This window comes from Typopeltis vanoorti, chromosome 20, assembly GCF_054136105.1.
Source record: "Typopeltis vanoorti isolate ZY-2024b chromosome 20, IOZ_Tvanoo_1.0, whole genome shotgun sequence".
NCBI classification, from domain to species: domain Eukaryota; kingdom Metazoa; phylum Arthropoda; class Arachnida; order Uropygi; family Thelyphonidae; genus Typopeltis; species Typopeltis vanoorti.
Genome location: NC_143568.1, coordinates 108,314,537 through 108,326,573, shown reverse-complemented (window position 1 = coordinate 108,326,573; position 12,037 = coordinate 108,314,537). Strand labels below are relative to the sequence as shown.

At 34.2% G+C, this 12,037-nt stretch overlaps 1 protein-coding gene across 1 annotated transcript in view; it reads left to right on the top strand.

The window, feature by feature from the left end:
• Positions 1-7,830, top strand: part of LOC150095776 (intraflagellar transport protein 22 homolog) — a 67,130-nt gene extending 59,300 nt beyond the window's left edge. Inside the window, exons 5-6 of the mRNA XM_090410518.1 lie at positions 128-228; positions 7,653-7,830. Coding sequence (XP_090266644.1) covers positions 128-228; positions 7,653-7,807 — 256 coding nt within the window. The 3' untranslated portion in view covers positions 7,808-7,830. The remainder of the gene's footprint in view (positions 1-127; positions 229-7,652) is intronic.
• The last annotated feature ends 4,207 nt before the right edge of the window (positions 7,831-12,037 follow it).

The following is a 12,037-nucleotide window of genomic DNA, read 5'->3' as shown; positions in this document are numbered from 1 at the left end:
TTGGAAATTTACCATACTTTTCAAACAATCCTCGTAATATCTTATAAGTTCTAATTGTATAAAATATAATTTTATATTCAGTGTGATTCCAAATCAAATATTTTTAGAATTAGTATTTTTATTTTAGGTATGCTAATTTTGTCCAGGCACAAGGGTTAAAAGACAGTCAGTGTGTAGTGTTTTGTCATCAGAAGTTAGGAAAACCAGAAGGACATTCATCACAATTATGTAAATATTATATTTTTACAGCATTTCTCATTATAACTCTTGAAGTTTGAAAGATGAATATCAAGATAATGCATAGTTAGTCTAAGCTGTGCAGACACAGTTATTTGGTATATATTTAATGTCTTATTTGTTGCATGCTTAAACAGCTACTTTATATTAATAATTAATGTGCCACTTATGACATAATGAAAATGAAAGGCTTTATATTATTTCAGGTAGCAGAAAAGAAAAATATAAGTTTGTATCTATTATTAAAGTATTATTATTAACATTTGACTTCCATGGAGTCAGAGACTCGTCATGGAAGGTGTATACTATCACACAAAAGCTCATCCAACCATGCTTAAACTGATTCAGTGTGTCTACATTCACAAATACACTCAGGCAATGTATTCCACTCTCTCCCTTAAAGAACCTTCTCCTCACTTCTTTGCTCACACCCTCCTTACACAGTTTCCAGGATGGCCTCTTGTTCTACACCTCTCTCTCATTCTATGAAAAATCTGCATGTCAACCTGATAAATCCTGGCTAACATGTCTCAATCATATCCCCCTTCTTCCTCCTATTCATGAGGCTTTGCAATTTACGATCTTTCTTCATGAAAAGTGCCTCAGAATTTTTGATACTTCAATAAGTATCAAATATTCTGATGATTTTATGTAACACTACATAGAATTATAATCTAGAAAAACAAAAATATGCACCACTATGTTTTGATCTCTTTGCAAGCACTTCAGTCCCATTATGATTCCTGGTATGTTGAGAGTTTTGCATCTAAGACAGAATCTCTCAACATATACAGTTTTGACTTCCTTTCATTGGCAAATCACTATCTGTTCAGTATGTGAGCCAGCATTCAGAACAAGTCATAATCAGATGACTCCTGGTCTGTACTTTGAAAGTTTATTTTTCACTTGGTTAGAGTATAATAAATTTAGTTTAATCCTTTATCCAAGTGTGAATGTTTAACATATCCGCAAGGAGATGTGTTTTGCATTATGGGGGATACTGAGATAGGAATGTTGGTAGCTTGCTCCACCTTTGCAAGGAGTGCTCTGGTGTTGTACCACCTTACCCCAGTCCTGAAGATACTTTCAGGCGCAAACTTTGTTTGCTCACACTTGGATAAAGGATTAAACTAAATTTATTATGGTCTGTACTTTGTATGGAAGACACTTCATCTCCAGTGTTTTGTTTTTCTTTACATCTGTATTCTCTGTTGAAAAAGAGCCTAATCACAGTAAGAAGAAAAGCCGCAACACCCAGAAAAAGGTATGTGTAAATTTCTCTTCCTTATGCTACATATACTTTTTGGTACATTTACATCTACAATGCCCTAAGAATCCGTGAGTAAATAGCCAATGCCATTTAAATAGGCGCACTCCTAAACTGAAACAGGCAAAATAGCCGTAATTATAATAGCCTATGGGCTTTCCTTAAATGAAGAATGTTCACTGCAGTCGTGTTAAGGCATCATCATCATCATCGTGTGTATCAAGGATTAATTAGGCCTAGCATGGCCTTAGAAGTCATCGTTCAAGAGGACGTCCTGGTTTTCTTTTTCCTAATGGCTTGTTTTGGTAATCTTTCTGTTTTCATTCTTTGAACATGTTCCATCCTTGTATGTTTATATTTTTTAATTTTTTCTGTTACTGGTTCTTGGTTTAATTCTTTCATAATTTCTTCATTTCTTTTGTGATCAGATAGGGTGTACTTTGCAGTTTTTCTCATAAACTTCATTTCTGCTGTTATTAATCTTTGTCTTTTTGTTTTATTGTCCAGATTTCGCTTCCATACATTAAGACTGGTAGGGCTAATGCATTGTATACTTTTAGTCTAGTTTGTTTTTGAACTAGGTTTGGTTTAAATATAGAGTTAATTACACCTGTTATTTTTAAATATTTTGCAATTTTTACGTTTATATCGTTTTCATTTTCATATGTGATCATACATCCTAGATAGTTAAATGAATTCACACCTGTTCTAAGATCTTGTTATCTATTACTATCTTAGTTCTTGCTGGATCTTGTCCTTTAAAGGCCATAGGTTTTGATTTTTCTGTTGATATTATCATACCATAATCTTTGAATATCTCATTTAGATCTAAAATGGCTTTCTGTAAGTTATCTTCAGAATTTGTAATTATTATTTGGTCGTCGGCAAAGAGGAGAGTGTTTAAGTTTACTGTAGGAGAAAGTTTAATTCCTTGATGTATATTTTTATTTCATTTTATTATTATTTCATTTAAGTAGATATTAAAAAGAGTTGCTGAGAGGGGACATCCTTGTGGGGACCCCTTGGTTTATCTCTCTCGTGTATGATAGCTCGTGATTTAATCTTATTTGTTAATCTTTGTTTGTCTTTTTGCTTTATTGTCCAGATTTTGCTTCCATACATTAAGACTGGTAGGGCTATTATTAACTAAAATTATTAATTGAAAAATTTAATTTTCAGTGTCCAAGAATCCGTATATAAAATTATTTTCTCACTGGGTTACATGATGGTCAGCATTCATTGTATAAAAATTATGGGGACAAAAATACATGTGCAATAACAATTACTTGACTTACAAATAAGAAAATAGCTTAGTAAATTGTATGCATTTGTGTTGTATTTAATTTACCATTGAGATTGTAAACAATAACTATTCTTTTCCTAGCCACACATTTCCCCTCAGGCTTTTTTTCTTCAGTCTACCATAAACCTGCATATATAAAGACTCATACCACCATCCAAAACAATAAAAAAAAAAAAAAAAAAAAAATCTAGGAGTAATCAGAGCATCCTCAAACATAGAGCCATAGCAATTTGCTCTGATTTGTGCTAAAGATACAAAAATGTCCTAACCATACTGCACAGTAGTCAAATAGCAGAAAAAATAGAACACTGTTGTGTCGGAAAAAGAGCTGACTCACTATTTGTAAGCCATCTTGTTTCCAACCCAACACACAGTGACGATTAGACCTAAGGATAAGGACATGCTTATGCCTCCAGAGAAAGGGCTAAGAGAGTATTGTATATATATGTTCACACAAAAGTATATCAAACTGACTGAGATTGTTAATATTAAAATTAAATAAACTTATGAAATCTGTATTTAGAATTGATAATGTCTGTGTAAAATAAGCAAAGGGAAATTGTGTCTCAGGTCTTGATAATGTCTGTGTAAAATAAGCAAAGGGAAATTGTGTCTCAGAGATCTATGTATTAGAACCATGTCAAAACAGTTCGGAGTTGGGGTGACCAATCGGCCGTGGCTAAAGAGTATGACGTAGTCACCGAGAGAGGGCGCTCACATTTGTAATATAAGGCGCAGCACGAGACTCAAATGGTCTCTCGTTTTCTGTTCCTGTGTTCCCGTTCAATACTGGATAGCTACGGAAGCTTGTCGCCGGTGCCCAGCAACAATCTCCCGGTTGCTGTTGTGCCAAGTCAAATAAAGCCACCAAAGGAATGAAGTCAGAATTCCAGTAAAGAGCCGTTGGTAAGCTATGCCAATGTGAAGTCAGCGAAGGGCAACCTTCGAAGATAGTGGAAGTAAGTCGCTGATGCCACAGAAACACGTGGTGAGAAAATACGGAAGTCAAAGTGTGGAGGGAAGTCACGGAAACCCATGAAAAGAACAAGATGGTAATGTACAATTTTCATACTCATTATAGAATTGTAATCGTAAAAGGAATAGGAGCCAAGGATTTAAGGAGCTCCACGCATTAACTTACCCATAGTGCCTAAAAGACTGCTTGGACTGATCTGTCTGTGTCAAATAAGCTGGTGCCACTCTAAGCTTGTGCTGAGAAAGGAACCTAACCTTCGAACTGTTTGTCAGGAAGAAGCTATATGATATAATGTTAGATATTAGCCTGAATTTTAATTAAGTTGTGGGGGGGGCAGAGCTTGAGCACAAATTAGAATATTTTCCATGTTAAAATACAAGACAGAATGCATCTGACATACTTTGTATAAAGTTTGTATATAATTGTGCTTGAAAAATAAGCACTAAGTAACCCTGTATGGAATAATCGAGTCTGAACATAAGAAATGAAGAATATAACAGAGATATAGGATTGTTTCATTTAAACATAATTGAAATTTTGGATATCTTAACCTAAAGAGGGGGCAGGGGGAAGTTCAGACTCTCTAGCATTGAAATTATTACTTAAAGTTTATCTCTGCAAGTGTTTATAATCAATGTATTTCTTCATATCAAAGTTCAGAATCTGTTGTCTCTGAGATTGAATTACCACTTATAAAACTTTCGGACCTGTATGAGTGAAGGGGGAAGTAATTTACATAAGAAAGAAAAGGAGGGAGCCACGACTGCACATCACCTGATCCCTTTGTTGTTTAGCGTCATTTATTTCAGTATCAGGATTTAGTTGCTGGCTAGCGCAGTCGTTCTAAACAAATATAAATTTGTCGGCAATGAAATAACTGATATGCATGAGTGATAAATAATAGTTATGTAGAATAATATAACAAAAGTAAAAGTGATGAGGCGCAGACGTAATAACACTGTATAAATACAATATTAAGACAACATTCAAACCCCCGATAAAATTAAAAAATATAATTTGCAAATCTAAAGGTCCCCTTCTCTACCTTGCCCACCCATATTAAAATCCATATCACCTGTAATCTAACCTACATACAGGAAACAGGATGTGCAATTCTAATATGAAAAGAAATAAACACCACATTAAATTCTTTCATTATATAGTAAAACGAGCCTTTCTGATCGTGCCCTCCAGATGTGTCATAGAATTAACTGGAGAGGCACAAAATATAGTAAAACGAGCCTTTCTGATCGTGCCCTCCAGATGTGTCATAGAATTAACTGGAGAGGCACAAAATTTCTACACTACACCAAAACTTGGTTTAAAGAAAAAAAATTCAAAGAAGCTTGTAAGATGTTGAGATTGGGATGATGGATTAGCAATTCCAAGAGGCTGGAAGATCCATCTGCAACCCACATAGCATTCAGGTATAGAAGAACAAGATGGCAGACCCCCAACACAAAAAACCTGATAAGTGGACAGAACCTAAAAATAACAGGACTGTAGATAAGATAACAAGTAACAATTGATGTAGTTTCACTCTTTTAATTTTTTTTATCATTTTTATTTATTTTATTATAATTTATTTAAAATTTTACTCTTTCTCTCACTGGAAATCAGGATAGTGTAATAAGTTAACAAAGCAGTTATGCTGTAGCTTACTGGTGTGTGTGTAGCTTGGTTTTAGTTCACATATGTATTCCTGATGATGATTACGACCTTCATATATAGAGGTTAAAATGTTGAGGGTTGTTTCCTTAGTTGTAAAGTAATTGTTCTAACGTGTTTTTGTCTTCATAATTTCTACACCATGTATAAAACTATTATTATTGTGCAGAAAACTCCACGGAGTCTGAAGACATCATAGGATACCCACACAATATCTATCATACCACTTGTTGAATGCATTGATAAAGCACCCACAGCAGATTCTGGCAATCGATCCACTCATTCATTCACTACGAAGTGAATGAATGAGTGGATCTAGTCCCTCACACCCTTGCTAACTAAGAAGATCTCTGATGCCGGAGATGTGGGATCTGAGGATGATAGTTTGTCATGATGCTGTTGAGTGAATTACAGAGTGGAAGGGAAGAACAAGTCCATTCTTGAAAGCTGTATAAAAGGAGTAAGGGAATAAAGAGTATTTTTGTGTGTGCAAAAAAAGTTGAGGGGGGGGGGAGCATTGCCAGAGAAGGTTTTATGGGTGTGGATACCAATCGAGGTGCAGTAAGTGTTATGTTACTGATTGACTGGGAGCTTTTATGAGTGTTTTGAGTCCAGGGAGGCTCTGCTATTAATAATAAAATAATCATAAATTTTTAGCAGTAGGTGACTATTCTTTATTCCTAAAGAAAGCTCTGCTTTCTTTAGGAATAAAGAATTGGGGTTAACAAAAACTTAGTGATATGTTCATAAAGCACCTTTGTGAATATTATTTAAGGATCAGGTATTGACAGTGATGATTTTTCTAATAGGAGCAATACAAATAGGCTTGTTAGGATGCATGTAGTCTCATACACGCATCGGATAAAATTAACTTATTTTTAAGCCATAAAAATTAATTACTTCATTTGTATGGTAAGTGAAGAAAAGATAGTTGAATAAAAATAGTTCACAGAGATTTTTTTTAGCTAGTTATTTGCTATAGTTTACCAATAAGCAAATTCTATATTAGATTTCACTAAGCAACTCATTTGTGTAATTTAAATCCCACTCATTATATAAATATGCACACACTGGGCTAGCCATGAGCATTCTTCTTTTTCTAGCTCTATGGAAAGATTACATAAAAAAGCCTTAAAAGAATATCCTCTCAAACCTAAATTATGGAAGAAGAGTATGTTGATGTGTTCTTAGTTTTGTGCCATGGATAATCAACTTGATTTTTTTTAGACCACTTCAACAATTAGCATCTCAACATATTTTATTTGCTAACTAGTTTAATAGTCCACTTCCTTTCTTGGATTTAAAACATCTGGAAAATTAAAAATATATCTACAAGAAATTAACCCACTCTAATTGATACCGTCTTACCTGAAAATTTAGTCACTATCTCAATTGATGAGAGAGAGCTTGGCATCTTATTGACGAGGTAAAGAACTCCAACTTTTAATAAATACCGTTCTACAAAATGGTTATGATAACATACTCAGTCAAGTGAGTTATTTGCAATGAAAAATTAGCCTACTTCACCAATATGAATTAACAAAACTCACTGAATCAACATGTGTGTGAAGCAGTATTTTTAATCCCAATAAGAGGTGCTTGAAAACAAGTCACTCTCTATTTGGTGAAATTTAGGGTTTAATCCATTTTCAGCTCTTATTCCAGCAGAGTGCATGCCACCCTTATTTCAAGAACTAAAGTCTGCATAAGCACTCCTAACATTAGTTCTGTTAAAAATGGATGCTCCTCTACAGCACGAGACCAAACACAGGTTTAGATTCAAGAAGAGCTCTAGGAGCTGGAGATAGCTCTGTTCTCACTCAACCTATATTCCAGGCCTAATGGTATTGGATTATCATTTGTTCTGATGAATTTGTCCTGTGCAGATGGTGCACTGGCATTGTTAAAGAAGTTATTAGATGTTAAGAATTTTTAACCTCAAAGGACTTCCTCTATGTATAAGAGGAACTGCTTTTAAGAAACGATACTGGAGAACAAATAATGTAATGGCTTCTATTTTCAGTTATTATATTAGATGTAAAATTCTGAAAACTTTTAGGTAACCCTTGAGAAAACCTCTTCACTAAGACCTTCAGCATTACACAATGAATAACTTATAACCTCACATTTGCTAGATGAAGTGTATATATTATATAACATATTTAACCAGAATATCTTTTAAGATTTTTTTTTCTTTTCAGCAAATCTCTTTTCTCGAGTCACATGGGTGCAAACCAACATTGAAGAAAATGGCAATTATCTACGTAGAGAATTTAATTCTTTTCTCCAACGTCTGCTTAGTAACATAAATGAACGAAGGGATCAAGAAGAGTTGAACATTATGAATCACCATTAAAAGCCATATTAAGCTTGCTAATATTCTTGGCAGATATTAAAGTAACATTTTTTTATAAATGTTATGATGTGTGGTTAATATTAATGTCAAAACACCACTGTGAAAATGTTACTGAATTGGTAACAAAGCATAATTTTTCTTCAAATTGAAGACTTAATTCTTAAGGTAAGAAGAATGAATATTCAAATCAGAAAGAAAATGCAGTTCCATCATGTTGCATGAAATTCTTTACAATATATAACTGATTGACTCAGCTGAGAAGCATATTTTTGAAGAAGATTAAATGACTAAAAGCCAAGAGATAAAAATAAAACACCATATTTTATTTTTAAATAAACTGCACAACTAATTTATTCTTCTTAGAAGACTTCATCGGGTGCATTACATGAAAGAAATACAAACAAACGTTGCAAGAGAATATCTATACATTAAAATGCCAATGTGTTGACATTTGAAGGAGTTCTGTAATGCTTCATTGTTGGGCTCATGCACGCATTCGTGATCTCATGAACACTAAAGTTAGATAACAGTGCAGTGACAATCCAAGAGATTATAACTGAGGTTAGTGTTGAGGACAATTTCTTTAGATTCCATAATTTTTCTTTCCAGTTCATCATGACATCGAAAGATGTTTTCCAGTTTGTTTTATATGACTGGTAGAGTTTGTTGTTAGCATCAGCAGAATTGAGGATGTGATTAGACAGAGTGCTGGCTATATGTGACATCTCTTTTATGTTCCTCTAGACATAACTCAAATTTTTTAGTCTGGCAAAAATAAGGCATGTTGCAGTTGCATCAAACACGGTAAACGCCTTGGTATTTTAGCTGTTATGTTTTTGTTTAGGCATACCGAGTAAGGAACAGAGCTTGGGTAGAGGAGTGGAAGAAGTCTGGATGTTTAATTTTTTGAGAACTTTAGCTAACTTAGGCAAAACAGATCTGATGCATAATAGAGATATGTAGCCTTTTTCATTATTTCTGTCTTCAGTATGGCAAGGAGGTGGATTTGAATAGCTTTCTAACTGTTTTGAATAACTATTTTTCTGAAAGTTGTAAATTTAAATATATATATTTATAAATATATAAATTTCATGTAACATGATGGAACTTCTATCTGAATATTCATTCTTATATATATATAGGGTTGCATTTAATTTTATTATATAAAAGGAACTATAAAATGCATTGTTCACTAAATTGCTACAAGGATTTTCTTTATGAAAACTGTTATAGTGGTAATTCAGTTGCAAGTTCTCGTATCTTGCATTTCATGAGATTAATAGATATTTAAGAACCTGCTGGTTTTATTTTTTTTATGGTTTGATTTATGTTATTTTTATCATTTTCAAGTTGTGTGATATTAATTATTCAACAATATCTAATTGTTATTCTTGCACACAGTTTTCCTTATTTTGCAGGAAGAACAATCCTGCCATTTCCATATAAGGTTAGTTTAACCATACATGCGAGATTTAAAACCAAGTATGATGGCTTCTGCATTTCACAGGTGAAATGCAGAAGCCACAGCAACATAATTAGAAGGTGCTAGCAGTACTCATAACCCAACCATTACTAGATAATAAATATGATAAAATTATTAGACATTTTATAGAAATGTGTGGTAGACATAGTAATATATTATAAAATGCTTAACACATGTAAGAGAAATTAGAATTTAATATCTCATATGTAACATGAGCATTATTCAGGGAGAATGCAAAGGGCTGGTTACAACATTCAAATTATGAAACACAAGAATGAGTCATGTACTATGAGTATACTTCATGTCTTGGCTATAGCTCAGGAAACAGGAGAAAGCACTATTCTGTAATTCACATTTAACATTTAAAAAAAAAAATGATAGACAGTTTATGGCAATTACTTCCCAAAACTTAGCCAGAGATAGGCATGCAGTCGGATTCCTTAAGATCACGGCAATAATGCAGGGTTTCACGAGTTTCAATGAATAGAACATATTTAAATCTACTGTATTCAAAAAATATGGTGATTCTAGTGAATTCGCTGTGTAGTGTATGGCATGAGAAGCAAGACTGGAACCCTCTGATTCTACATATCTTATGTAGTCTCAGTGTTCTTGGATTCTGATCCTAGCAAAATAGTCAGGCTGTCAAAGTAGCAAAGTCGACAGAAACAAGGCACTTCATAAACACCAGTGAAAGACATAGGTTGCTATTTATTCTTGGTAGATAGTAGGAAAGAAGATAACTTCTGTGCTGTTTTGAAAATAGAGCATAGCTTGTATTTGCAAAGAGATTTATTTGCATGCTCTTTTAACATTAAATCATAGTCAGGCTGTAGGATAATAATGGGTTATATTCTAGATGGTGGTTTCATTATACCTGTTGGATATTAACCTGATTTTTATTGAATTCTTCTGATAGAAGGCAATATGAAGAACAGATTTTGCAAACTCTGTGAACAAGATTAGATAATAAATGTCTTTTGTGATTGGTGTAGATGTACCTGTCAGTAAAGGAAGGTTTCCTGTAAATGGAAAATTCGATTATTAAAAGGAAGAGCCATATGGCTACATTTTGGCAATGCAAAATTACACAGGAAAAGTGAATATTTGTAGAAATTTATGAAAGTTTTGTTTGTTAAATTTGACCTGAGAGCTTATGAGAATACAGTCCTCGGCATCTTTTAACTAGTGCAACCTAAGTTGCCTTAGGTTGCACTAGTTAAAAGAACATACCTGCTGCTCAAGCACCCATATGTTGGCCTTTTATTAGTGCATTTTTTTAAAAAAGGTTTCACTGGCCTGATAGCTGTTTCGAAGTGGTTGGTTCTCTTCAGAGACCAGGCAGAAACCTTAAGAGAGCAAAAACTCTCATTCAATGCTAAAGAAATCAAATGTCAAAGAAATGTATTTTTTGTAAGTGAACTCTCAGTCGATGCATAAAAGTAATTACTAAAGGAAGAGCCATACAACTTTAGTAAACCTCTTTCTTGTAATTACCTTTATGCGCTGACAGAGTTCACTTACGAAAAATACATTTCACTGACATTTGACTTCTTTAGCACTGAATGAGTTTTGCTCTCTTAAGGTTTCTACCTGTTTAACATATATTTTGTGTTTATAATTCATATAAACACAAAATTTTACTGTAGCAGCGAGCTTCTCTTGTAGCATGGGATAGTTTCTGTAGTGTTTGACGAAGAGAGAAGTGATACTAGGTTGTTCTATGAGAGCTTTGCTCTCATAGACCTGGTATCACTTCTATGAGAAGGTAGAACTATAGAAGGCCTTCACAGAATGAAATTGGTTTGTTTTAGTTATGTGGAAATAATGCATTTGCACATTTACAGTAGTTACTATTTTATCTGACTTTTAGTTAACTGACTTCTGGTTCAGTTCAGCACCATTTAATTATACTTCAGTTATCCAATTCTTCAATTATAAGAATGCTTGCCTTCCCGAAGTGGTCAGATAAATGGTATATTATTGTATAAATTATTATTCCTGCCAGCATTTTAGAAAGGCTTCCATTGAGTTTTTTAGATAACTTTAGTTTCAATTTACTGAACTAATTACCTTGTGTGCTAATGCATCCCACAGGGCTCAGTACTGGGACCTATATTGTTTAACCTTTATATCAATGACATTGTCAGTGGATTGCAGGGGGATATTCAGTTGTGTGCGGATGATGTGAAGCTGGGAAGGGGGTTATTAGTAATAGTGCAGATGTGGTAGTTATGCAAGAGGATTTGAATAAGCTAGACAGTTGGGCAAATGAATGGGGGTGTCGGTTTAATGCAGCAAAATGTAAGGTCTTAAGGTTTGGGACACATTTGGGTTTCAGTACTGTACAATGTTAGTTATGAGGATCAGCTGAGGGAATGTGGACTGCAGAGTTTGGTGGGTAGAAGGAGAGGTAATATGATTGAGACTTTTAAACTGTTCAGAGGTGATTACAGGGTTGACACTGGGGAGTTCTTTCGCTTGGTTGAACAGCAGGAAGGAATGATGACAAAGGGCCATCCCTGGAAATTACGAAAGGAAACTGTGAGCAAGAGGGCGAGGAGTGGTTTCTTTGCATGGAGGGTGGTTGAACCGTGGAATATATTGCCTGATAGTGGTGAGAGCAAGAATGGTCAGTGGGTTTAAGGAGTGGTATGATAGACTTTGTGTTTCCTAGAAGGGACCTCCCACGATGAGTCTTGATAGACTTTAACTACTTTATGGAGATGTTTCAAAAGAATCCTCTT